General features: G+C 37.4%; 1 protein-coding gene across 2 annotated transcripts; it reads left to right on the plus strand.

Annotated features, from left to right (window-relative positions):
• Positions 1 to 14763: 14763 nt before the first annotated feature.
• LOC134654023 (protein quick-to-court) lies at positions 14764 to 27419 on the plus strand. 2 transcript variants are annotated; one of them, XM_063509410.1, is made up of 6 exons: positions 14764 to 14996; positions 22439 to 22704; positions 23151 to 24191; positions 24621 to 24722; positions 25663 to 25755; positions 27152 to 27419. In XM_063509410.1, exons 2-6 carry the CDS (start codon positions 22468 to 22470, stop codon positions 27353 to 27355), a joined length of 1677 nt encoding a protein of 558 aa, XP_063365480.1. In that variant the 5' UTR covers positions 14764 to 14996; positions 22439 to 22467; the 3' UTR covers positions 27356 to 27419. The 2 variants fall into 2 exon arrangements, with proteins under 2 accessions (XP_063365480.1, XP_063365481.1); XM_063509411.1 differs by lacking the exon at positions 25663 to 25755.
• The last annotated feature ends 48 nt before the right edge of the window (positions 27420 to 27467 follow it).

A 27467-nucleotide genomic window follows, 5' to 3' on the forward strand; every position in this document is an offset into this window, starting at 1 on the left:
CGCCGCGCCGCCGCACTCCGTCCGTTCATTAAACCGTATAGTGCTGCCTTCACACTCGACCGCTACTAAACTAGCTGACTTGCTTTAGGATAATCGTAAGTAAATGTCATGTGTAATGATTTCCTCGTTCTTAACGATAGCCGGTTTGATTTGAAATGTTATTTCAAATAAATTTAATTTGTCTTCGTCTAATTGGACTCTTATTGGTTTGGGTTAATTTTAAAGGCAACAAGCTATACTAATTAACACCTTATCATTAATTTAATAATTATTATTACCAATAATTTAATCAGTGAATTAAAACTCAGTATTTTGCAGTACTTAATTACTTAATCCAAATCTGTTGGTGGCGTTGGCGCGGTTTAAACAGAGCATAACTTGCCCATGCAGAGCGAGTTATAAATAAAAGAAAAACTGAAGGTTGGCGGTATACCGGTCAATTGGCTGGCTAGTTTCTGCGATGACGTAGCCCGGCGTGTGAAAGAGATGCGTGTCTACAAGCAAGCGAGACGGATAACAACTTTGTAACCTTTATGTCTATGAAACCTTATACGTTACGTACAAACGATGGCCGAAAATCGTTTAACACCCGTGCTTTGTTCGCGATATCGAATGCCTCACTAATAATACTGCTCGGTAAAATTTTGTTACTTTGGGGCTTCTGCTATCTATGGGCGTTACTCACCTGCTTGTATAGATAGCGCTTAGTTTTTTAGAACTCTACCAAGCGTTATGTTATCGATTACTCACCATGATATAACACCCATAACACATTATGATTTCTGCTTTGGGAACTAACAATAGATAGTTACTGAATACATTCATTGTGATTGAGTATCTATAGGTACCTACTACATATAAAAAATTACTTTAGTACTTATACTTGTAGAAAAGACATCAACGCCGTGTTTCAGTGTTTAAAAACTGTGACCATAACTTTTCTGTTGATGTGTAGGTAATGAATGATAATGATATTGCACATTGTCTGGCCTTCAAGTATTGGTCTGAACTTTAATTATCTTAATAAGACATAAAGCATGAAAATAACATTATTAATAAAATTCCCAATAAAATACCTTACAAAAATTAAACAATATTTTAATCATCCTTAACAAAGGTAACCTAGCTTAACTTAACAATTAAAATAAACTCGTGATATTCGTGATGCTGGCTGGATGGACGGCTATAATTTTTGATAAGTTCAACGACATTAAAAACCGTGATGTTGCATTGCATGGTCATTGCCCCGCTAGGCTATGCGCTTAGTGCGGTAAAAATAGACTGTCTCCCGAGATGAGCTACACGATAGCCGCCCTGTGCTCATGCCAGCCTAGTACATGATGCCTAAGATTATCGTTCCCAAAGGTTTTACGATTCTAAATCAAAATGAATTCTGCCTTCATCGAGTCCCGAGTAACGCATAAAATAAGACCATTACGATCGTGTTCTTGTAACCTCTGATTTGGTCCGATCGAAGTGTGGGATGCAAAAATCAGACAAAGAGAAGTTGACCAAGCGGGTAGCCCTGTGTCATACATACCTATTTATCAGTCGGCGCGGCGTATTGTATTATTCACGGATTCAAAGACACAAGGACAGGTTTTGGCTGATAAGGATGACTTTAGAAACTACAACTTGCAACCTGTTAGCCCTGCAGGGCGCTTTACTATGTCAAGAAAAAAGACTTACAGTAGATCTTATACCTACATAACCTAACCTTTACAGCTTGGGCTAGTAGAGTGAAAAAAGTTCACCTTTTTTTAGCTCACCTATTAGGGATTCGACCTACCTATTTAATTAGAAAGTTACTCGTACTTCTATGATATAATGAGACGTAGGTATAATATTGCAGATAAAAGGATTACACATAGGTAGGTACATACCTACAAAAAGAAAATACGTCGATATTTCTAGCTGGACACTACGATTTATAAACTTACGGACCTATAAGTTTTGTTAGAACAAAATCAATTTATAAGTTTAGTGACTTCCAAAAGACTTGACGGAATGGGAGCACGAGATGTAATAGATGTCGCTCGTGGGAACCAAGTTACGTACATCGCATCGTGAGAAGCTCAACACTTTATGGATTGGTTCCGGTAAATGCTGATAAAATTTAACGCGCCGTAAAATTCTTTATTTTGCGATACATCTTTATACCTATCGTAAAAAAATCGATTATAGATAATTGTAGGGCTACCATCAATTTTAAGTTTACCTTCTCAAAAGACTTACTTAGATACTTTAAAGATTAAATGTGATTTACATAATTATTCATTTACATAATTACTCGTGGATGTTTTCTGAGCCACGAAATTTTAGTAACAGAACGAATCATGACTTACTTGATTTTTTTTTAATTGAGTGTATTGCATGGCTTGGTCGCCTGACAACCAATCGTCAACCGTTTAGGGTCTATATTCATAAAAACCAGCTCTGGCAAGGCTCTTACAAAAGTGAAGGTCGTGAGAGCTTGTTTAGTACACAGTGCAGCAGACAAGTTTTATTTACTTAAGTATTATTTACTTCTTTTTAGATAGATTATAACACAAATAATATCTATTATATTTGTCACCAATTAACAATTTAAAAATATAGAACCATTGTAAGGAAAATATAAGGTATTCTACGTATAAAGAAGTTACACTAGATTATTAAGATTATTCAGATCGAACCCCTGTGTACTCTCAGATTTCTACATTTATCCAATTCAAGCTTGCTTTACCTATTCTATCGTTTCTATTGCATGTCGATATTTAACCCAGTAAGCTAAATACCCATCATGCAAGCACTCAAAGTCTCAAACATATGAATGCCGACACGTATGCATTAATACATGCACAGGCGCACATATCAATATACAGTAAAAGTAAATAGGAACCCATTGTTAGTTACACATTAATTTAATTAATACATTTTGATAAATCATATGTTAGCAGTAAACAGATAGATTATCATTTCGTCAGGTGACAAGCAAAAGTCACTAATGACTATAAAATATTTAAACAAAAATCAACCTTCTTTTCGTACTAATAGGGTTCACTATGGTTATGAACTTGTGGTGGTACTTAGTGACTTTTGCTTGTCACTTGACGATTTCATCTCGTGTAGAGAGTTGTAGTTAATTAAAAACTAAAGAATAGTGAAACCTTGATAAGATTTCACTTCCGATAATCAAGTCAGAAGACCGATATTTAATCGTTTCACTAGGTAAGGTAAACGTACTGGTGCTCGACGCTGTCCCAGTACATGCCATCTTGAAACTTAAGTCATTGTCAATAGAGGTGACAGCAGGGTGTCATCTATTGGGCATTAGCATGTCGAGCGCTAGTACGTTTACCTTACATGTTTTCTTATTGTATGTACATAAATACCTGTTATTGTTACTGGCTTGGATTTATTTCTGATCCTCTGTTATTATTATTACATTTACAATATATTTTACCTCGCAGTTATTATCTCACCGAAATAACAAGATAAAAGATAGGGAATCGATCGCATAGATAACTCCGATAAGCTGATAGGTGTTCAGATAACTCTACAATGTGCCAATCATTTCCATCGTTAGCCTAAAATTCATGGCAATGCCTCGTTGCGACGTACGTTCTTCTGTTCTGTACGACTAAACATAGGCAGGTGTTTACATAGGTAGGTATTCAAGGATATGCTTAAAATCTTTTAAACCCGGAAATTTCATTTTGTGTAATTATGACTCAAAGAGTCACAATACCCCATTTATTAATTATTTCACTTTCAACTCTAATTTATCTGTAGGTTTTATTTAAATAGTTAAGTATATATATTATTTTTTATGAATTATGTTGATCATACGTGCCGAGCCATATTATAGGTTAGAAATGCTAATATTACATTTAAATTTCATGGTCAGTTTAATATGTAGGTTTGCTCGTAACACTTAACATACGCTTGTCAACTTTTTCTTTTTTTACTGGGCAATGATTCACAAAAACGGTCGAAATTTAGCTTGCAACACGAAATGCTCACTGATTAGTAAAATATTGCTTGATGTTTGTTATAGGAAGTTTCCTCAACTATTTTCTCACTTCGTGTAAACCGATCGTGAGTTGGTACTTGTTAATAGCCGTGTCTAAAGGTGTTATAAAGGCGTTCACAAACGCTGTAGTAAACATTACGTGAAACAATGACAAGTTAGAAACGTTAATAGGTTAAGTCGCCAAAGTCATTGCCAGATAACACCGTCAGATGAAGACGTTACTTCCAGTCTTCCACTCCCAACGCCACGCCTGTCTGCGGTGAAACCAGTATAAATCAGTATCGAAGAATAACTCACAATACCTAAAGTGTCATTCAATAGAACTTGCTAACTATGTAAACAAACCGCCATACTAAAATTGACACTGAATGTCAAATTACTAGTAACTTTTGTTTACATAGTTAGCAAGTTCTATTGAATGACACTTTATTGAATCTTATACCTTTAAACGAGCAATTCTTGTATATCTAATACCTTTAAACGAGCAATTCTTGTTTATTTATTTATTTAGATATATATATATCGGGGATCTCGGAAACGGCTCTAACGATTTCGATGAAATTTGGTATATAGGGGTTTTCGGGGGCGAAAAATCGATCTAGCTAGGTCTTATCTCTGGGAAAACGCGCATTTCCGAGTTATTATATGTTTTCCGAGCGAAGCTCGGTCACCCAGATATTATATATTTATATGTACATATATACATTTATATATTTCGGGGATCTCGGAAACGGCTCTAACGATTTCGATGAAATTTTCTATAAGTATGGAGGTTTTCGGGGGAGAAAAATCGATCTAGCTAGGTCTTATCTCTGGGAAAACGCGCATCTCGGTCTCCCAGGCATTAGTTTTTTGTGCGGTGTCAATATATCTCAATCTTATGATGCTCCATAATCTGCGTGGATCGAAATAGGACATCAAATTAATACGATATCCAGAAATGCGAGAAAAATTACGTATGGGCCAGCGTTTCTAATGCGCGCTCAAATTGACGCATACTAAACGATAGCCACATATGAGACTGAAAATATCGCAAATGCATTTAAATAAAAGGAATTAAATGGTATTATTGATTTATTATTTATTTGGAGCCTGGACCCAACGCCAACAGAAATGAGAGTATAAGGTCATTAGATAGGTATTTCTATGTACTTCATTTTGTTCTATGGGCACCAAGCAGAAATTCCATTGCAGAACTGAGATATTGGTATTTTAGCCAAAATTTTGTCGCCCTATTACCTAGGCAATAGAGTCCAAGTAAGTAAATTAATTGCTGCAGGGTAGATGTTCGCGCACCGCCGGACGAGCACACCGAATGATTCGCCGCGCTCGCCCGGCGGTGGACTCTATTGCCTTAGTCCTTTCCTTTATTAAGTTATGAAAACTTTCTTTCATCATGATATGCTCATTTTTCATTTATTTAACTAGAATAATGTTATTAAATTCAACATACAAGGCGATATTCCTAACACGTATCCCGTGGTCCCAGTTAAGCTGGATCTGCGAAACGAGTCTCGTCTGCGCTCTGTAAGCTGCAGTAATAAGCCTATGACTCACGCATGCATATATTAATTAACCTCCCTGAGCCACATGTACTGTTCTAACTTCTAATTTACTGAGCAAGAATAAGACAGATATATTTCTACTCGTTTATGGAATTTGTGATAACGCTGACACGAATATTTAACTCTAGATGGGCAGTAAAATAAATAAATAAAATCATTTAATGCAATGCGATTAAGAAAATTGGTAACAAATCATATACCTAACTATTGGGTTACTCTAAATAGTCAAAATCATCTAAATGCAAAGTTTAAATGTAAATTTAAGTTAATTTCTAGTACGTCACTAAACAAAATAAATACCTGCCCATAACTTTTGTAAAAATTTAAAGTGCCTTTGTTACTGTTGGTTTAATTGAGATAGCTAAGAAAAGTAATATTTTATAGTTAACACATTTATGACTATGTGAAGATAAATGGGAAAAAAACCATTACAATCAAACTAACTCATAATAATTAAATTATATAGGTATACAGCCGGACTATTACAGCACAAGAATTTTCCAATAAGCATGAGCACAAGTCGTAAACATAAAAAATATAAAAATAAATTAATAAGTATACATTAATATATCGTCATCTTCATAAGCTCTCATTAGCGACATATTAACGATAAATAATTATCTAGACAGTTAAGTAGAGATAAGGGTTTGGCGTGGAGCGAGAGTTTAAGATGCAATTTACTTTCTAAACGGCATCTTAGATTGCTGATTGCACGGGTCATCTCTTAAGGCCCTATTCGACTTGTTTTAGTGATGGCGCGCGACATGCATGAGCACAACCAAGCTGTTTGTGCCTATTACGTAAATACGTATCATATCATATACCTAGTTTGCGATATGACGAATTGTTAAGAGTCACACGAACACTAGCCGCCGCCACACAATCGAAGATACACTCTCATTTTAAAACTACAGTCTGAAAGCATTACATTTGTCATGGACATTTAGGGTGGATCGCATTTGTATGGAAAAAAAAATCATGGATTATGCCAAATGCCCAACAGGGCAAGCGAGCTAGGCGATTGAAAGTCCATTCAAAGTCCCTTTCTTTACCTTCTCCTTCTCTCTTTCTCAAGCACGCACTTTTCTTACAAAGTTTCATTGTGTCCCGTTCTCATTTTTGTAAACTAATGAAATATTTACGAAGTAGAACATACTTTGAAACATTTTTCAGTTACCTAGCTGGATTTATTTAGTAGTCTTTATTTCACGATACAAGATGGTACCTACAAGTGGAGGACTTAAGGCCTTATATGCCTATTACGAATATAATTAAATTTCAAACTACTATTACGTACACATCGTTCATAACTTTCCATAATTAATAATTAAGTAAGTACATTGACCGCGAATTATTGTGTATAATTTTATAATTTCTGTGCATAACGTATAATAACCAGTTAATCACTTTATCCTTGACATGCATCATTATCGTTATCTGATACACGGTGCACATTTAATTATAATTGGCGTGGTGCCGCATGCAAATATCCATACCTACCGTGAAATCGGGAGAAAGCGCTTAGTCGAGCGGTAAAAGCGATGCTCTACGACAAAGGTAAGTAAAATGAGATACACGGTGTATTTATTGTTCAATTCTGCAACATGACGCGTAACAGCCGTAATGGAAAAACCAGTTTGGATGTAAAAGTTGCGAGAGAATAGGGTAAATAATTGAATGAGGTTTCAAATGTTTGTTACGAACAGAGACAAATATTGCTCTTTTACTATCTATTTAAATGTGTTTTTTAATGATAAGTATCTGATTTACTTAAGAGTCCGCAGCAAGCTCGGTTCTCCATACAAACGTATAGGTAGTACATTTTAATACGACTTTCCAGATTGCTCTGAAACTTTGTACATACAATAGGTACCTATACCTAATCCTATGCCTGTAATTAGTTTAGGTAGCTTTAGATACCATAGTTCCAAAAACAGCGAATTTAAGTTTTTCATACAAAATTTGTTTTTGCTCTAGGTATTTCGTTTATTTTTTAAGCGGGAGCTATACTTATACCTACACTTATTACAGGCGTAGATATACCTCATGTCACTGTATGTATGTGCAAAGTTTCATTACCACTCAACACGTAGTTTTAATATGAGAGCGAAACTCGGTTTGTATTATAGGAAGGTGAAAAATGGCCGAGCTTGCTGCGGACTCTTAATAGTATTTATTTACAATCACAGAACACAGCACAGCAATAAACACCCTCCCTATTAGGCAGTGCTCGGGTAAAATGAAGTATGGATGTTACACATACAATGCGTGCGTGTCTTCATACTTTGCGTGCTAAAACAAGTTTAATAAATATGGGTCGTACGTCCAAATGAAAATAAGATAGAGTCAGACCAAGCTAAATTGGCAGCGGTTTTTTACAGCACAGACTGTGAAAGTGTTAACGTCATAATTTCACAGAGGTTTTACGCTTAAAGTAACTTAAATAACCCTTGTAAAAATTCCCAATTACAACTACATATTTTTTACCGAGGCCTTATGGAAAACTAGATTTAACTAGTCAAAACATCTTTTGCCTGAGGCGATTCGGAAAACTAGTTTTAACTAGGAAAAACGCGTTCTTACGGTAGGTAACATATACGAATGTTAGAAATACTTAAATGAAATGCTTGTATACTGTACCCCTATAAAGAACCCCGAATGAAATTTACACTAGGGGCACAAAATGTAATCTGCGGTACCGTCACAAGATTTTTGTTTTTAGGATCAGTCAGAATTTGTTTTTAATCTACGATTAAGTATTAGTTTATTTTAAGTGAAGCTTAGCTATAAGTGTTAAATTGTTAAGATGTACTAACAAAATATGGACCATGTTTGTCTGAAATAAATGCCACAAATCGTATCGCCATTATTTAGCCTAATATAATATGCCTAATTATAGCGAGCACAAATAATAACGTATCTGCATGTCCTAGACATTGTATTGTGAAAGTTTCGTAGTGTTCGTAAATGGCTAAATAATAGGATTTGCGTTACAGCCTGCGTGCCTACTTTACGTCTCTCTCTCTCGACGAAACAACTAAATAATACTCGTATAGTTTCCCCGACAGTAGGTACATAAATAATGATCCTTTTATGTGTTATCATAGTTAATAAAAGTATGTATGTATTAGGTATTTATTTGATTGCACCAATAAGTAAAAAAAAAGATGTTACAAAGGGATTTATCAGAACAACTAGAATTATAGATAGCAACCGGCGGTCTTATGGATAAAACTCTTCCAGACAGCCCTTAAAAGGTACCTATGGTAGTTTAAAGTAAAAGGGGAACGGAGTGGATTCGCAGTTTATACTTTATAGGACTTTTACGTGGATGAACTCACGGGCAGAAACTAGTACGGCTACCATCAGTTTTTCACTGACATAAACGCCATCGAGAACGTAATTTACTTTCTATACATCTCGCTCGTACTCGCATATTAGTGCAAACGAGATGTATAGAAAGTAAATTACGTTCTCGACGGCGTTTATGTCAGTGACAAACTGATGGTAGCCGTACTGGTGTCATTTGCCCTTCCTTTTGAGGTATCAAAGGGTTAATTTCCAAAAATAACATATCTACTTATGTCCGGCCCATGATCAAGACATAAGAGGAAAAGGGGACGATCACTTCTCCATACAAACGTAGTCCCCATTTTTCTCTCTGGATATAGACAATGGAAAAAATTTTTACGACTTTTTTAGTTTTTTTGATGAAAATAATTATATTGCCTCACTATAAACCCTATGCCTAAATAATAACTCATTAAATTTGAAATTTTCAAAGATAATCGAACGTGGACAGACCAACTTTTTGCATTCATTAATTGAGCAGATTAAGCTTAATTTTTAAATAGCGTGTCAATGTTAGTTGCTAATTAGAAATTTAATGCATCGTCTAATACTATATACCTACTAAAGGAATTTTGTTAGCTCATGAATCTACGTAAAGATAGCCGGCAAAGTGTATCGCGCCAGTTGTTCGTTTAATTGTCTACAGATTTTGGATTCCCGTTGCTTATAATGCATCTCTCTAGGCAAACCATTGTATTAGATATGTAAACCATGAATATATAAACCATTTTTAAATGCACGCAATGGACACAGGCATAGCAAAAGTTGGTATTTTATTCGTAATTTAGATAAAAGCTTAAGTATTCCGGAATTTAACAAAATGGCACCATTTAAGTCTCGACTGAAATGGGTGCCTTTCATCCCTTGGTTTCAAGTTTCAACTAAGTACCTACCTACAGCAAGTAGAGTTGTCTCAACCTCAACATACGCTACGAACGAGTACCTACGTCCCAGTCTCTAAGGAGGTACCTATATAATGATATACAATTAACTTGCCACCGGTTGCTACTTAAATGACAACCCATTTGTTACTTTGTAACTTAGTCCGGATTTTTTGTCTTTCTTTGATCGATGAGGTTGTTTAGCTATAGAAAAGTACCTACAGTTAGAATGATTCAATCTAAAATCGTGCTTAGAAACCATTTAGAAAATATTGCGCGTGATGTTGTCATTGATCGGGTCGTTTTATGCCTAGTCTATTATACTTCGTTTTTTTTAGCATTAGAAATTTGGTAAACAATCTTGATGTGTCTTTTAATTGAAAAACACATTTTAAAAATAAGTTATGGTAAATATGTAACAATTATGAATCTAATACGATCTTTTATAGTCTTCTGCTTTCATAAGTAATAGTTATTGATTTTTAAAAAGTGTTTTTCAATTAAAAGACATGTCAAAATCGCTTACCTTCTTTCAAGTTCTTTCTAATGCTAAAAAAACGAACTATAGTTAGGGTGACTTGTTCATCAGTTAACCACCCTTTTTTGCGAACGGCCATATCTGATCGGAATTAGGTATTTATGAATTAGGTAATTAAAATAAATTACTTCCTATATAGGTGGTTTGCTGCCAACATCCTAGGCTATTTGTGTACCGTAGCTAACTGTTGAACGGCCGACCCTACTTTTACATTTAGGTATGTAATTGACGTAATTGTGCACGTAATACGAGTCATAGCTAAGTTATAATAAGTTACAGCCTATAGGTATACTATACCTAGGTATATCTTATTGCGAAATAATTTCCGTCCCATTAAAATGAGGAAAGATTGTCTGGCCAACTATCATGGCCGTAAAGCACGCTTCCAGGCATACTTCATACAACATTCATTAGCAAAAAATATGTAGGTACGCAAAAAGCGGAAACCGTACTAATTGACTCAGTGTTCCGTACATCGATCCAGTAATTTAAATGTCGCACGGCTTTTTCTTGCCTGCCTGCCGAGTGTTTCGATACTCAAAGTAAATTGCTATAAGTAGATATAATATAAAAACGTGAAGAAGAATGATAGATAGATAGATAGATAATTATTTATTTGACAGCTGCAAAAACACACAATATAAATTTACAAAAACAATAACCAAAAAGATAATACATAGTATTTTATGCAACCGTTGTTTGAGAGAGGTCAAAAAAGGCGAGTGGCGTGAGTAACAATTTGAGGCGAAGCCGAAAATTGTAAATAAAGACGCCACGAGTATTTTTTGACTCAGTTAAACAACGTTGCATACAATACTTTTTCTACGACCAAGCACTTACTTTCAAATAAAATTGTAAATTTAACAAATATTTTGAATTCAAGAAGTAGCAAAAATGGAGGGTACTGGCGGGAAAAGAATGAATGAATGAATCAGATTTAAAAAAAAACACATGTCTATGGTTCACTTATTTGTCAGAGATGACATTTAAAATAAGGTTGGCAACACTGTATTTCATTCAATTTTTTTTAAGTGGTAATATCATTACACGAAGTATCGTAAAATCGCCAAAAAGAACTGCACAAATTCTTTTTTGGGGAATAGACTAAAAACTTGTCTTGACAACTATAAAGTAGGGTTTTAAAGGTGTGTGCACGACCCTTTAAATAAGTTTCTGTTTATTAGTTCTTTATAATTGTTTATGAATTATGATAAATATGTTAATAAATTTATTAAGAACCAATAGAGAGAACAAATTAATCAAAATGTCAGATACACCAAAATTACATTAATTATATAAAACATCACATAAACACACTACATTTCTACAAATTACATAACACAAAAAAAAACACAAGTCAAAAACAAAGCAGTCAGCAATTAGTCAAAAATCCCACCCCGCGTCATCCCAGGCGCAAAGGTGCCCAAAACGCTCGCCGCATTACCGCGCTGAATCGCGATGGACAACCTCTGCACCAGGAATGACCCGGAGCGGGGATCCAGGCCTCTTTCTCGCAAACGGTTCCCAACCTCCTTAAAAAACTCTCTAGCCTCTAAGCACCAACAGCCAGCCGTTTCGACCGCCAGAGGCACAAACAAATAGCCGTCCAATTCCGCATACTTCTCCCGTTTTCTCAGCGCCGCCACCTCAGCAGCTGCCCCTGCTGCCCTCACGGTGCGGCCAATGTGCGATGCAGCAAAAGTGCTGACGCATGTAGCGTCCCAAAGCAAGCACTTTCCTCTCTGCCAAGGCACCAGTGTCAAACCGTCAGGCCTCTTACCATCCGATCATCTAAGGCCTGGGGGCTCAAGCATGCATGGGACATTCGCGGAAACAAGCGCTCTCCGGATCAGATCGTTAAGAGCGTGATGGCGTGGGAATCTCCCTGCACATCGACCACAACTCAAAGCGTGGTGGCCGTTGCTCTCCACCATAGTACCGCAGATGCATAAGTGAGGAACACACACATCGCAGCCCAGGCGAAGAGCCACCGCCACCCGCATCGAATCGTTGTCAAGGAGGGTGCCCAAATGCGGAGATGGAAGCGCATGCAACCACGCCCCCGATTCTGATGCGGACCCCGCCGGCAGCCTCGCCCTATCCGGCCCCACTGCGTTCTCTACCAGACCCTCGACAATCCTCTTGACTCCAACATCGTACCATAGCCGTTGTACATCCGGCTTCTCGGGTCGGGGCGCGTTCGGATTGAGAGCCATCCAAGCCGCCAAAGCATCAGCAGCGTAAGGTATGGATACCCTGTTACCATTAGGAGATAAAATTCGAGTAACAAGATCCACGACCCCACTCGCCGATGCCAAGAATGCCGGTAGACTCACATCCCGCACGCGCCGCACCCCCAGACCACCACTCCGAATGGGCAGAACGCCAGGTCCCATTGTTCTGGATTTAGAGCCACATTAAGCAAGGACTCAACAGACTCCCTCAAAGCACAGTCAAAGGAGTCCATTTGAACAGGGTGAAGCCAAGTTGGTACTGTGCGCAAGAAGTACATGAGCTTGGGAACAGCAAAGCAGACCCGCAACAGCACGAGAGCAACATGCGCTGACAGTTTCTCTAATCTCTCCCTTGCCAACAAGAGAAGCTGTCTCCTAACCTCGAAGGCCTCCGGGATCGCTTCTGCAAAAATAGGGGAGCCCAAAAGGTTAAAATTTTGACCGGACACCTCCTTAAGACCGGGAAGGATATCATAAAAAATTTAAATGACAAATAAAAGTACGGGAGTAGAAAAAATAAAAAATAAAACAGCGATTATAACAAAGACAATTAAATTACAAAGAAAATACCACAACAGAAATGTGTACACAAGTACAATGAATGATTAGATACTTTCTGTAAAGTTGTTATTCGAAAACATACCTAAACGACGACGAGTAATTCATCTAGCTTTAATTTCTGGAAAAAATCGTTTAATCGAGTTTTTAACGCATTCGCATCTCATTTTTCCGGTCAACGTTCGACCACAGCTGGGGCACGTTGTGCCATCCATCTACTTTCCATAAAAAACCTCGATTACGATTAAAAGACGAACAGACACTAAGCTATTCCTTTTTTGTAAGTTCCCAATAGATTGCGGAACGCCAAAAAAAACTAAATTACCTACATTAATTATTCCAGTGAGTGCACCAAGGCGATGTGTTTATCAGTAAGTACATCAAAAGCACAGTTAACTGCCTAATATTGAACCTTGTTGCAACGAAATAAGATCTATAGATGGCCAGTTAAATGTGTTACTGTTTAGCACATAAGCCACCGGATGTACACGGGTAGTTAACTTAGATAGAACTTGGCAAAACAACAAGTCTAGAATCATCAGCAACAAGTAAGTGCCTTCGACCTGTTTTTGTTTGTGTTTTAAGTTTGTATTTAATTAGTTTAAAAGTTGTTTTCATCGTTCATTATAGTAATCATTATCATTAGGAAATCATTAAGCATTGTCCAATTCGTGGATAGGTTAGGTTAGAGCAGGTAGGTGTAGGTAGAGTAGACCAATTCCAAATCGATTTTTAACAGTTTTAACATTGTAATGTAAATACTACTTATTGTATGATCATCGCCCCTAATTACAATAGTGACCTTATATGCTCCTAAAGTCACGAGCTGTCATTGAAACAAGTCGAAATTGTCTAATCTTTACTCACTCGAAAACCATTACATTACAGTGGCATTAAGTATATGCAGGTATTGCATCACCTCAGTCGATTAACCGATTGGCCGCAAACGGCAAACAGCCCAGGTTTCCATCAATTAAAAGAAAACAAATTAGAAAACTAAACGCGTTTACACGTGTAACTTGTTTCCCCAGTTATTAGACTATGTCGCATGTAATTGTGGCAAAATAACAAAAAAAAACGTGCACACTTCTATCCGCATAGCAATCGAGTATTTTATATCGGCAGATTATGAACAGCGCCGAATGAATGTGTGATTATACATTCCCTTTTTTTATTCTTTCCGTAAACATCCAAAGCATTGCAAGCGTAAGAAAAGTTCTGAGAAAAATGAAATGAAGTCGGCATACAATATTGTTCTAGCCTTTATCAGAGTATACCACTACCTATTTAAATTTCTAACTAAAGACAACGCATCGGCTTACAAATTCGGTTTATTACGTAATGTGCGACAACTACAGGAAAATTGCACCAGATGGCGCGGCTCTACAAGGCTCTACCTAAAACGCAATGCAGTCATTTTCGCTCAGACACTGCAATCCATATAACCAATATATGACGCATTTACCATTGTTATACAATCTCGATAACTTCCCGATTTAAAAGTGCAGTTAGTTGTACCAAAGTTGGTACAGTTTCCACGGAAATGGTTGCGCGACGCGGCCGCGGGGGGCGCTGCATCGGCGGCGGCGGCGGCAAGCACCGTGAACAAACATTGACCAAGCACGACGACTTGCCGCAACATTCTTAGTGTAAAAGTTAACGTGGATGGTTTACTCTATGCAATTTGCGATGTTTAAGTTGATACCAATAAAGTTTACAAACGAAAAGTGTACGAACGAAAACGATTTTACTTTTTTTACCGAACTACGACTGGCACCATCAAGCAAAATGTGTTAGTGATTATGAATGTTTCTACCACAGCGATGGATGGAAATTTCGTGCAATATATTATTAGTAAGTATTTTTTATTATTTCACTTTCGATATTACTTCACTACAGGCGCGTTTTCATTTCAGTTTATGCACTACTGCATACTTATGTAACGCTACACGATAGATAACTTTTCCAGGCACTTTTAATATACAATGACGACTTCACAACTAATTTCCTTTTAGCTACTCAAGCACGTAGGTACGTAATACAGAAAACCTTCTACCTATTTGAAGAAATAAGTATTATGGCTTTATTGGTTTGATTTCACTACCTATGAAATTTACCATTGTTTATTTCAGAACAAGTAACAAATAATTATGATTACAAGCGTAGTGGATAAAGTGCAAACATACTTTATCTGCGTTTTTAACAATTGACCTTATAAGAACTAGGTACTAATTATTGAATTCCTTCGGGGTAATAGGTGTTCTTTGTACCTAATTAATGCATTGTAAAGGTCTCCCACATAACAGAAGAGGTTTGTAAAAAGTTAATTTGGTCAATGCAGATTAGTTGCAGGCCTTGTCTTCGTGCCACTGTGATTAGTATTCTAATAAAATGATGCAAAAATTAAATAGGTACTTAAACTAGATTTAGTTCCAATACTAAGCTATCTTCTATTAGGCCTTGCAACTTTTTACACGACTGCCCAAAAAAAGGAGTGTATTGTTTTAACAGCTTGAAATAAGCGGTACCTATATAAGTATACTCAGCAAGTATGCTATATAAGTATAGCATACTCAGATAAAATGCCTAAATACAAAAGTAGGTAAATTTTGCGAGCACTCATTTTTTGTCATTGACGTATAATATCTAAGGACGGGCTAATGGGGCACTAAACATCGTACTAGTTCAGCGGTGCTACCCACGAATTCCAGCCAATCGTGCAGTCTAACGCGACTAGTTGCGACCAATAGCGCGCGTAATTCGAACTCGTCAACCAATCGCGCACGTGATGCGAACTCATCAACCAATCGCGTTGTAGCGATTTCACACCGCTATACTGGCCCCTGTCATGCCTCATTATTATTGCCCGTAACGCCAGTCCTTAGATATCTATGTCAATGTTTTTTGTGCTGTTTTGATTTGGCCTTCAACCAGCCACGTCGGGCAACGGGTAGGTACTTATTTAGTTAAAATAACTACCTAGCTTTGCGCTTGCTAGTTAACTCGTTCATTGAAGGTTCCGTGCCATTTAATTGGATGCAAAATTTTGAGTTTAATAATAGGTCTCAGGGGAATAGTGTTCTGATGTTACACCGTCCGGGTCCCTACAGAATGGAGTCAGTATGTGTCAGTTAAATAGCCAGTCAGTAATATTCGTATTGTATGGTGCTAATGGTTGCGTAGACTCTATTAACTACATACCTATAGGATGTGGGTACTTCGCTCTGATTACAGAGGACATTGTTGCGTGATTTTACAGCGATCATTACGTACCTATTACTTAGATCATTCACGTGGCATGTGTAAAGTACCTATTTCACATATGTAAGTACCTTTCTAAACATTTATTTTATGAGGGGGCGTAAAGCTTGGAAACTTGTTTCGATTACCTACAATAACTGAAAATATTATCTCTTTTAAAAAAATCCCCTCAGATCCCTCGGCTATCATCTGGCTATAGTAGTAGCCTAGCTCCCGTATGTTTTTAAATGACATTTGCCATTAACAAAAACTGGTATAATTTCAATATAAAAACCACAATTTTGCTTTTGCCCCCTCTTAATTTCGTCAATTCGCGCTTCATCATCATCATCATAAAATTCGCGCTTAATCCTATTAAAATCATCGGATCACATTGATTGATTGAAACTAATGTTCCATAAAAATCTAATTAGATGCAATTTTATTAGCAGTGTACCTAACTCGCTCACATTTTTTTGCTTTCGCTTTAGCAAAAAGGGAGCAACCCATGATTACAATAGTTACAATCTAGAGGTTTCAGGTACCTACATCACAATCGCATGCAATTAATTGGTTGCGATCTCGATGCATTGATCTTATTGCTATTAAATTAAGATGACCTGAATAAAACTCTACTACCTCCAATGACACCACTACCGTGGAACCATAAAAAACCTTAAAATAATCATCTTTCAAGAATGAATTTGCAGTTTTGAGATTGATTGAAATGTAGGTGAAGCGGAACACTAAAGTTTGGTTATTAAAATGTTAAAATTAATGCTGCGTTTATATACATTTACGATTTCAAATTGTTGGTAATTAATTGAACTTTGCGAAATAGTTAATTATAAATGAACAACGAAATAAGTATGTCCGTTCAAGGTAATTTCAGAGAGCCCAAATGATTTCATGCAATAAAAACGTCAAGGCAATAGCCAACGGAAGTAGCACGTGCAGCTAACGTAATATTTTTTATTATTCATTGAATCATGTTTTATACAAGTTGCACATCTATTTAGGTTATTAAAAATATGTACATAGTAATTATTACAAGTGCAGAGTCGGACTTTGGAGTTTGTTTGTTTATTTGATATGCGCTGCTAGGTAAGTTAACTAAAATTTAACTATTAAAAAGATATGTACCTACCGTAGGTATCTAAAATAATTTTCCTTTATTTGCATGTTTGTAATTAGATGTGTCCTAATATTTGTCAAATTTATATACAAAAAAAATAAAAATAGACATATTTACCTACATCATTTTATTTAACAGCTTCCCAGTAAGCAATTAATTACGAATTTAAAGTTAACTACATCGCCATTCAGAGTTGTCACCATGGTCCATTAACTTACTTGATTATACGTTTCAAGCTGAAATGGTTCAATAATTACAGTGCGAAACGCATTACAAATTACTTAAATCAGATGTCACGCGAGCTATGCTCTATGATTATAATCAATCTGCATGCACAAATATTCTTTATAGATTTTTTTACCTTTGCGTGAACCAGAGAAGGTTTAGATATCTAAATAAACAAAGATTTACATAGGTATAGAAAAAATTGCGTTCCTAATAAGGGGTCGTCCATAAATATCGTGAGTTTTTTCTCAGAATACGAGCAGTTGTACCTTAGCTTGGACTGGCTTGGATCAGCGCATACGGTGCAAGTTGCATCCCTCACGTACATTTACATGTATGAAATTTTGCATAATATTATTTATTATAAATGATTAATTCCCCAATTAGCAACATAAGACTTTTTATTTGTACTGTATAACAGCTACTCGATCGTACATACATATGTTAAATTCTTACTTAATGCAATTATATATGCTAAACTGTGTGTCTATGGTACCTACATTATCGTTTACCTACTCTCAGTCTAAACTATGCCACTTTTTGCATAACAAACATTGTCACAATGGGATTGTTCGCTTAACCCGGTAATTATAAAAACTCGAGCCTAAAGTGAGTTCTGCAATAATCCGCAAGCGGCCATTTCTTGCAGGGTTGCGTAACGCGCGGCAATAAATCTAGCCGGGTATTCAGTCGGCTGCGCGAGCGCAAGTGATTTCAGTTCTCGGGAAAACTAGTGTAATGTTGCCCTGGAAACCCTAGCTAGGATATATACCACCAAATACAATCCCTATAGTCCCAGGTCACGTCGATACCTGACATAAAAGATATTAATTTGGTAAGTATTACTCGCAGCGCATGTCTCTCTTACTATATTGGTGTAAGCGAGATCATATAAATCATGATCATCATCTTAGGGCTGTGCCAGGTTTTGCCACGGCTCACTTCGGGCGGTTCGCTATGCAACCTCTAGTTCCAAGAATTGGCGCAGCCCTTAATTTAGTGGATTTTTTTTAAATTCAAAAGGCATTCCTAATACGTAATATTATGTACACGGAAAGCGTATTTATACATTATAGTCCTTCTGATGGGATCCTCCGATCGCCTGCGCTATAGAGCAGTTGGAATAACGGCCTTGCAGTTGCCGGCGTTGCCGCTCAAATGGGACCAAATGCGGACATTTTTTTAATTAATTTACCTGCTTACTCCACTCGACTTACTCGAAACAATTGTTCTTGTACTTTTAGTGTGGGATATCGCCTTTTACTTTGCACGTTAAGTGCGTTGGTGCCGTACGTTTCGTAAAATCGCACGGTCTGTATGAGGTTTATTGTTTTATTACGTTAATGCGTACATGAACTTCCTGTGAATGACAAAGAATGTGTCATACATGTAGGGTAAGTATTAAGGCACCACTAGAGGCACGTAAATATATCCCATAGACCCATATGGTGGAAAGATTCCCTGGCTATGGCTATGGATGAGGTCTTGGTGGCTTAGTTGGCAGAGATAAGCACTGGAGTATCGATCCAGAGGCCGTGAGTTCGTCTCACCCAAGGCCTTGGGTGACCAAGTCACCTTCCAATTAAAAAAAATCCACTTTTAAATTTATTCTAAGCTTAATTAATAGCATCGTTCGCAAACGTTTCTGCTGGTCAAAAATTAATTAATTCAAGTCCTCTGCCACTACCGCGTAGCGCGATAGGGTGGGAAAAGGAAAAGGTGGCCCAGGCGTGTACAGAGCGGATCATAGAACCGTGGCCTCATGGCCTACTGCAACTTTGGTTATTAAGATTCTGATGTTTACATAACATCCAAAGACTGTCTTTATTAAAAGTGAACTTTATCCATCAATAGATAATCTACTACTTAATAAATAGCTCAATATAAAAGTATCGATTGTAACTATTGTAAGATGCAATGTAAAAATTACTTGTGTTAGCTCATATTTTGAACTATTGTAAGACGCAATATAAAAATTACTTGTAGCTCATATTTTGAACACGAAATTGTTACCTAAACTTAGACATCGCTGTAGGCTATTGCGCGCAGTTAGTATCGGAACCGGTGTCGCCGCTCGTTCCTCTCCACATTTACTAACACTCGCGCAACGGTAGTAAAAACTTGTGTGCGTGGTGAATGGATACGCCTCCTTTATACAGATTTGAAGTCTGGCTTCTTAATCTGAAGGTTATTGTGGCGCAAAAAGCATGTTTACTTCATTTTTCGGTCAGCGCGGGCGAGTAGCATGCGAGCGTTTGCTTAAAACCGGCGGCGACACGTACCCTGCTCGCATCGCCATTCTAACTTGTTCTGTGCTCTATACCTCTAATTTTAGAACAATTTTGTTTATTGTGTTCGTGATTCAACCTATAATCAAATTAGGCACGACAGTACAATACACGTAATGCCTCATCTTGTATTGCGTAAGTAGAGTAGGTACTACAGACAAATATTACGACTTAGCGGTTTCGCAACAGCCGGCGAAGCCAATCAAAATTGCTAAGTCAGTAAGTAATGTATGTTAGTTACTTAATTTTATTGAAACCTTTTTTTTTTACTGTACAAATTAGTTAAATAAAAGCCGAAATTGAGATGGGGAAACTCGGTGGTACTGGTACGACGTCACTATCCATTTTTTTCCACTAGTCAACCGAAATAATTAAGTAATAATACATACATAGGTACCTAGGGAGCGGAATTTTCGTAAATGCTCCAGATCGCAGGTGTTTGTGGCCCGAACCGAAGGTGAGGGCCATAAATATGCGATCTGGGGCTTTACGAATTACCGCCCGTGGTTTGTCTAAAGTTTTAACGTCTTGCCTTGGCCAGGAAGTGAGATTTTCTTCTCGCGTAGCGGCACAGAATAAATAATAGTACTAGGTACAGAAGACTCACTCTCTAACAAAACGCGTCTGTTACGATCAGCACAGATATGTCCGCTAGGTGGCGACAGCAGCGACACGCGCGGCTTATGGCTAGCCACCAAAATTGGTGTGGAACGGATGTACTTTTAGCTACCTGTAGCAATGCGACGAAATCACGGAGTGAGTCACGCCTGAAGGCCTACCGCGAACCACGTTCGACGCGTTGCCTCTCTGTCGCACTTGTAAATTCATACGTAAGTGTGACAGGAAGGCATCACGTCGAACGTGGTAGCGGGAAGAAAATCCCACTTACGTGCCTAGGGTGACGTAAACTACCTAATAGTTATCTAATTCTAATAAAAATATAAGACCCGTAGAACGCCTAGCAAGGCGAAGACCTTTTTTTTAACCACGGGGCCCTTTTATTTACAATCGAGTTCATTTAGCCTAGTCCTGAGAAGTGAAGGCCTTTGGGCAAAAGGCTCGTTGTCTTGTTGCCAATGTTGCCTGAAGTAGGCCCGGGTCTAGAGCGGCGAGATATTAGGGGCGGCACTTAGCAGTCTACCTACCTATATGTTGCCTATATGGTGGGTGCTGGGAAACTGTAATCAAGTTACAAAAGGTAGGTATTACTTAAGTACCTACCTACCTATGCCACAAAATATTCGATGTTACTTATTGTGATAGATAAGTACCTAGTATCAGTAGTATCCCTAATAATAAATAACAAAATACACTTTGCCTCTCTTCAGAGTTATTATTTCCACTTATGCCTGAAAACACTAACTGGCACAATGATTTTGTCATTGGATAAAGGCGGCAAATTTAAAAAATTAGGCGCGAGGAATTGACTTCCCATAGAAATTTTTAATTTCGCGGCTTTTTCTACTGACAAGACTGACAAGTTGGGTGTGTTTCAGGTTTTAGTATATCTTAGAAAAAACCAAGTCGCAATTCGCGGATTTCTAGCAACTGTCACTCTAATTGTATTTAGGGTTGCCAGATGGTCGGGATTCGGCGGGATTTTCCCGATTTTTAGCATGTGTTCCCGATTCCCGACAAAGTGAAAATTGTCCCGAAAAACAGCTTCACGTTATAAAACAATAATTTCACGTTCCGAACTGCCGTCGAGCGAGCCAGCGACCCGCGTCGAGCCCGTCAGCGCGCGCGCGGGGCGCGCGTGGCGAGATTGGCCAGAGCAGCTGACGTAGTGCCAATAATGTAAAATATCGTTGTTTTTAATACAATTAATTTAATTTGAATGGTTTTTTTTCCCGACTTAAGGCCCAAAATCCCGAAAAATTTATATTTTTTCCCGATAATAGCGCCTTTCGATCTGGCAACCCTAATTGTATTAGTCTAATTACGCCTTAATTGGAGTATAAGAAAAAGATGCTCGTTTGCGAACGGTGGTGTTCGCGGTAATTAAACCCTGTGTTATTCTTTACCGCATTATTTATTTTTAATCCGTTTGCGTTTTGTAAGTTGCAAACTTGCTTCTTGCTTTGATGCAATTTATAATTTGCAGCGCTCAGTGCATCTGCAGCGCGTTGCCATCTTCCTAAACTGAGATTTAATCGATGTAAGTAAATAATTTTAGGCAACGCATCTAAGTCACTAGTCAAGTCAAGTGATAAATACATGTATGTATTGTACAGCGCCAGATTTGAATCTCTAATACTTATAAGAAACAAAAGACGTCTTAACTTCCTTTTGTTTTATATTTGCATTGCGCCCGTCTGCAAAATTTTCAGGGGATAATCTCTTCGTTCCTAATCTGTGGTCGTGCCGATTTGTCAAAAATTTTGACACGTGAATTATTTATTTTTCAGCACATCCCATATGTGAATAATTGAAGAAAATGAGCAGACATTTCAGTAGAAGAATACCAGAATTTCACGATGAGCATTGCTGCGCGGGAAATCTCTCAGGCAATTTCCGCCGCACCTCGTCACTGCGCGTGCGCGGTGAAAAAATGGTGCAACGCTCGCCTCTTTCTACCAGGAAATTAATTTCAATTCCTATAATCACGGAACACCAGAAAAATCGCATCGATGGGGCCCGAATCATCGAGCCTAATCATCGCCCTCGGAGCCAAGTGAGTAAAAAAACAAAGCATATGTTAAGATGTGAGTACCTATGCACGGCGCTAACATATTGCCATGGCTACTTAGGCCAAACCAAACTGGGCTTATGTCAGGATATTAAGGGCTGCGTGTTTTGATATAACCATCCCAAACATAAGTATAATTTTACCGAAAAAGTCCTGCTAGTGAGTGTAATCTTTCAGTATCTAAAGTAGGTTAAACCTAAAACTATGGGACACAATAAACCACTAAAATCGAAATTAGGTCATCTTGTGTACGTGCCTGATGTTAAATTTATGTTTTTGTCTATTGAGAAAACTTTTCATATTAAAATAAAGTTGAATAAAGATGCATTTGTTTATGTTAGTAGGTAACAAGTATATAATATATAATACAACTTTTTTGTTAGAATGTGTTGTAATTGTACTTATAATAGGTAGTTACATTTATTTTACAGTCATTCAGCTCTAATGTTCAAAAGCCAGCCAAATCCTGCCTGAAGATACAAGAGCACTGCATGGACAACGGAAAACTGAGCATCTCGGACTCTGCTCACACGCCCCCAGGGTCCCCTGAAGAGCTACCTGACGATGAGTCTCTCCACAGCTATGGCAGTGCTGCCACAGCTGCCTCCATGGATGCCGGGTATGCCCCGTTCAACGGCACTACATTCAGTGGGCGCTCCATGCGATATGTCCTCCACTGCTCATCACACGCAGGCCTCGCAGGAGAGGAGTACCTCACTCCTACTCAACGTGCCCAAAAACAAATCCGGAGACTAAAGAACCTTCTCAGCCAAGCGAAAAAAGACTTAGACAAGAAAGATAGTGAAATTTTCCACCTCACCAAAGAGGTTGTGGAGTTACGCCTCTATAAAGCATCAGTCTGTTCTCCTGATGAAAAGTCTAATTCCAGTGAGATTGTAACAATAAGAGAGAATGATGAAGGTTCAATCGAACAGGAAAGCCCAAAGACTGAAGATGCAGCAAGGTCCTTTGATGTTACTGACAGCCCGCTCTTCAAGGTCCAGACTCCAACCAGAGGTCGTAATAGTGACATGCAAGGCTCCTTCACTGACTCTGGACATTTTGATGATCTCACTAACTCCTCACTGCATTCCAAAGAATCTGTTCACATGTTGACTCATGATGCTTCCTGCATGGTAGAACTAGATGGTGATGAAGATCGCCGAAGTCTGATCTCATATTATGAGAAGAAAGTAGAAGATGTTATGAGAGCACATGTGGGTGAAACTCAGGAGTTGAAAAAAGCTCATAATGACAAAGTAGAGGCTTTGCTTCAGAAGCTGGCAGATGTGAATACACGGTATTGTGAATTGCTACCAAACTATGAACAGGCAAAAGAAAGGATTCATGTTTTAGAAAAGCAGTTAGAGGAAGCAAGCAAGCAGCTACAAGAAGAGGACAGCAGGCACCGGGCCGTGTATCTGCAAATGTACAACAAGGGAGTTGAGGCTGCCAAGTTTGACTTAGACAGGGTAAGGGGTATTATTATTTTGATCTTGATTTAACACCAGCCCTGTAGAGTGCTTGTTTTATTATTTGATCAATGTGATGACTACTTATATCAGATATTTTTTTCTGGTTTTCTGACAGACATATATATTTTCGGTTGATAAATACTGTGTCTTGCAAAAACACCTATCAGACCAACAATATTACATCTTCATCCAAATTACATTAGGCCCTAATGTAATTTGGATGAAGGATCCCCCCTAACAACCTAACCTAACAACTCAAATTTTACTATAATTTGATCACCAGACCAGCTATCATGGTCGCATTTTTATCACCTGTCATGCTATGCGTCACATTCACACTTACACATTTGTTAGAATGTGACAGCCATGGTGACAAATCATAAAGAGCCGGCCATCTTAGCCCTACAGGTGAACCTTATTTGCCAGGATGGTGATGCTGGTGGGTCACAGAGCCCAATGAGCAGGGTGTCGGTGGAGGAGTTGCTGGAACAGCTGCAGATCACGCAGACCGAGCTTGAAAACGTCCGAGTAAGTACAGTGTTAAACACCCTGTTTGACTGCAATAACCACTCCTATGATGAACCGTCTTTGGTTACTTCACATCTGTTTGTGAGCGAGAGAGGGATTTTACCATGCATCTTTAATAGTCCTACAATAAAATATTTATTGAAATATGCAGTCCATGTGATCATCGACAAATATCTTACAGTTGCAAGAACAAAAAGCAACAATATTGATTATTGAAAGTACTAACTACTAAAACCAGTAAAAAAAACTAGTACTCAACTACTACTACTTACTAAGATATTATGAGTATGGAATCACACAACAAGAAAAAAATACCATTAAAACATTTTGCTGTTATACTGCAGTTAAAAAGTGTGTTAATTTACTCACTTTTGGAGACGATTTTAAGCTGCTTTTTCTCAATCTCACATTCAACTATTTCATACTATCACAGCGTCTGCAATGCTATGACCGACACTGTTCTCTTTTTTTCATTCTTGTTGCAGCCACAGACAATCATTTATCTCATATTCTGATAATAATTGTAATGCTGTAACCAAAGATGTTTATCAGATTTTCATAATCATCACTAAAGGATATTTCTAAAACCTAATAGGTACTGAATGCTAACATAACCTATTTTAATTTTGGTCTGGAACCAGTAATAGTTAGAATTAATGAGTTGTTGTTTGAATAATTAAATAATGTTTAGTTCTTTCATAACTAAAAGTAAACCAGAATACTGTTCCTTCATAATAGTAAAATTACTGTTTTTAGATGTTGCATATTTGTTACTCACACAATTATTTAAATAATTGTTCTACTATTAATCGTAGTAAATTAAGTAGAGGTTCCAGACATTGCTGAAATGTTCTATTCTATTAACCACAGTAATGTCTTCAATAGAATGTGCATGTAGTGCCGATTAACAGATCCCGCTTTAACGAGTAGTGCATTCCAGGACACGGCATTCACTGAAGACAGAACGGCCAAATCCCAAGTACTGCTAAGTGCAAAGGAGGCTGTTTCTTTATGGGTCCTAGGAGCTCGAAAGGTTGGATTTTCAATATTGGATAGAGCAGCATTCACCATTCAACACCATGTTTTTTTTATAATATTTCTTTGTAATTTACACTCTGCTTGACCGCGCGCACACCCAGACAATTGTTATAAAATATCTTATGGTGACAAGATATGTACATAATTTTTGTAAATTTGTATAGTAACCCCAGAAATAAATATCTCCCTGAAATTTGTAATAGCTTCGTCTTAGTATTGAGGAACAAGTTAAGATTTAATTAAACAAATCATGTTAGTCCTTATTGAGACCTCTAAATTAATGCTGCATTAAAAATGTATGTCCGGATGGAGAAGGTTTAGATTTGATTTTCGGATTATATTTTGTTCAAATATTACTCTTAGTAGTCTTAGTTACTAACTGGAGAGCTTTAGCAAAATAACAGCTGCATTTACTAACTTCAAACAATGTCAAAGATAATTTAATCTGTCCATTGTTTTCTATTATTATTAAAAATATGGTTTTTCAACATAAAATATACAAATAGAGGACGTCCTCAGGCAACGATATCAGAATCTCGCATTGTCATTATGGTTTTTGTAAAATATTTTAACTACCTATATCTTGTTTATTGGCATTTCTACATTATCTCTAAAATTAATGTATCCGAATAAAACAATGTTTGAAGTTAGTGAACTAGCCTATAACAGCAATAACTCGCATCCTTAGTTAACTTACTTTCTCGCCTGATTTAGCTTTGCATGATATTATCATTTATTTGAAACAGCCTCTTTTGGTTTCGGGATTATAATATGGTACTTGGTAAACGGTTAAACCTTAACTATGGTTTTATATTTTACGATTTCAATTACTATTATTTTTAATTTGTGAGGTAAGATTATTAGTGTAATATTTTACAATGTTTTTACTGATGTTAGTTTTTATAATGTGTTTAACCCAATACCTATATGTGTTGCATCACTGATTCGCATTATGGAACCATTATGAATGTAATTTTTATTTGTTATTTAATTACATATAAGTAAATTAAATTCAGATTATGCATATCAATAGCATGTCAGTAGATCGTATAGTAAGATAAAATAAATATGTATACATAAAATGAAGTTGATGGTATACCTAGATAGTAGCTAAGATTCATTGTTTGTATTCGATGTGTAAAGTATGACAAATTCGTGCTTTGAATTTAACAGTTAATGTGTATGGCGCTATAAGGCTCCGACGTTTAATAATACATTTGCCATATAACAACAGCGCCATCTTCTTCAGCTGTCAAACCCTGGAGTACGATTTTTATTACACTTTACACATACAATGAATTAGTTTGTAATAGTAGTGTTTTATAAATGGATGCATGCTGCTATTCAAGTGTTTCTAAAACAGGATTAAAGTTATATTAAATCTGTTCCAGGCCATGTATCGTCGCATCGTTGGGTCGCAGAAAGGCAACAAGACCAATGTAGACCCTGAAGTGACCTTGCAGTTCCTTAAGTCAGCAATCTACTACTTCCTCACTGACCCCGAGAACCACCAGGGCCACCTCAACGCGATAGAGAATATTCTCGGCTTCACAGAGGCCGAGAAGAAGAACATTCGCAAGGCTAGAGCTACTTAAAGACTGCTGTGAACGTGTGATACGCCCTTACTGTAGATTAGGGGTTATTTCTAATAGTTACACCTCCAGCTAGGGTTGCCAGATCGAAAGGCGCTATTATCGGGAAAAAATA

Source organism: Cydia amplana, chromosome 14 (assembly GCF_948474715.1).
Source record: "Cydia amplana chromosome 14, ilCydAmpl1.1, whole genome shotgun sequence".
Lineage (NCBI taxonomy): Eukaryota > Metazoa > Arthropoda > Insecta > Lepidoptera > Tortricidae > Cydia > Cydia amplana.

Coding starts and splice junctions, on each gene's coding strand:
- LOC134654023 (XM_063509410.1), top strand. CDS start 22,468: ATGAGCAGACATTTCAGTAGAAGAATACCAGAATTTCACGATGAGCAT. Junction 22,705..23,150: donor ATCATCGCCCTCGGAGCCAA/GTGAGTAAAAAA, acceptor TTTATTTTACAG/TCATTCAGCTCTAATGTTCA. Junction 24,723..25,662: donor CCGAGCTTGAAAACGTCCGA/GTAAGTACAGTG, acceptor AGTGCATTCCAG/GACACGGCATTCACTGAAGA.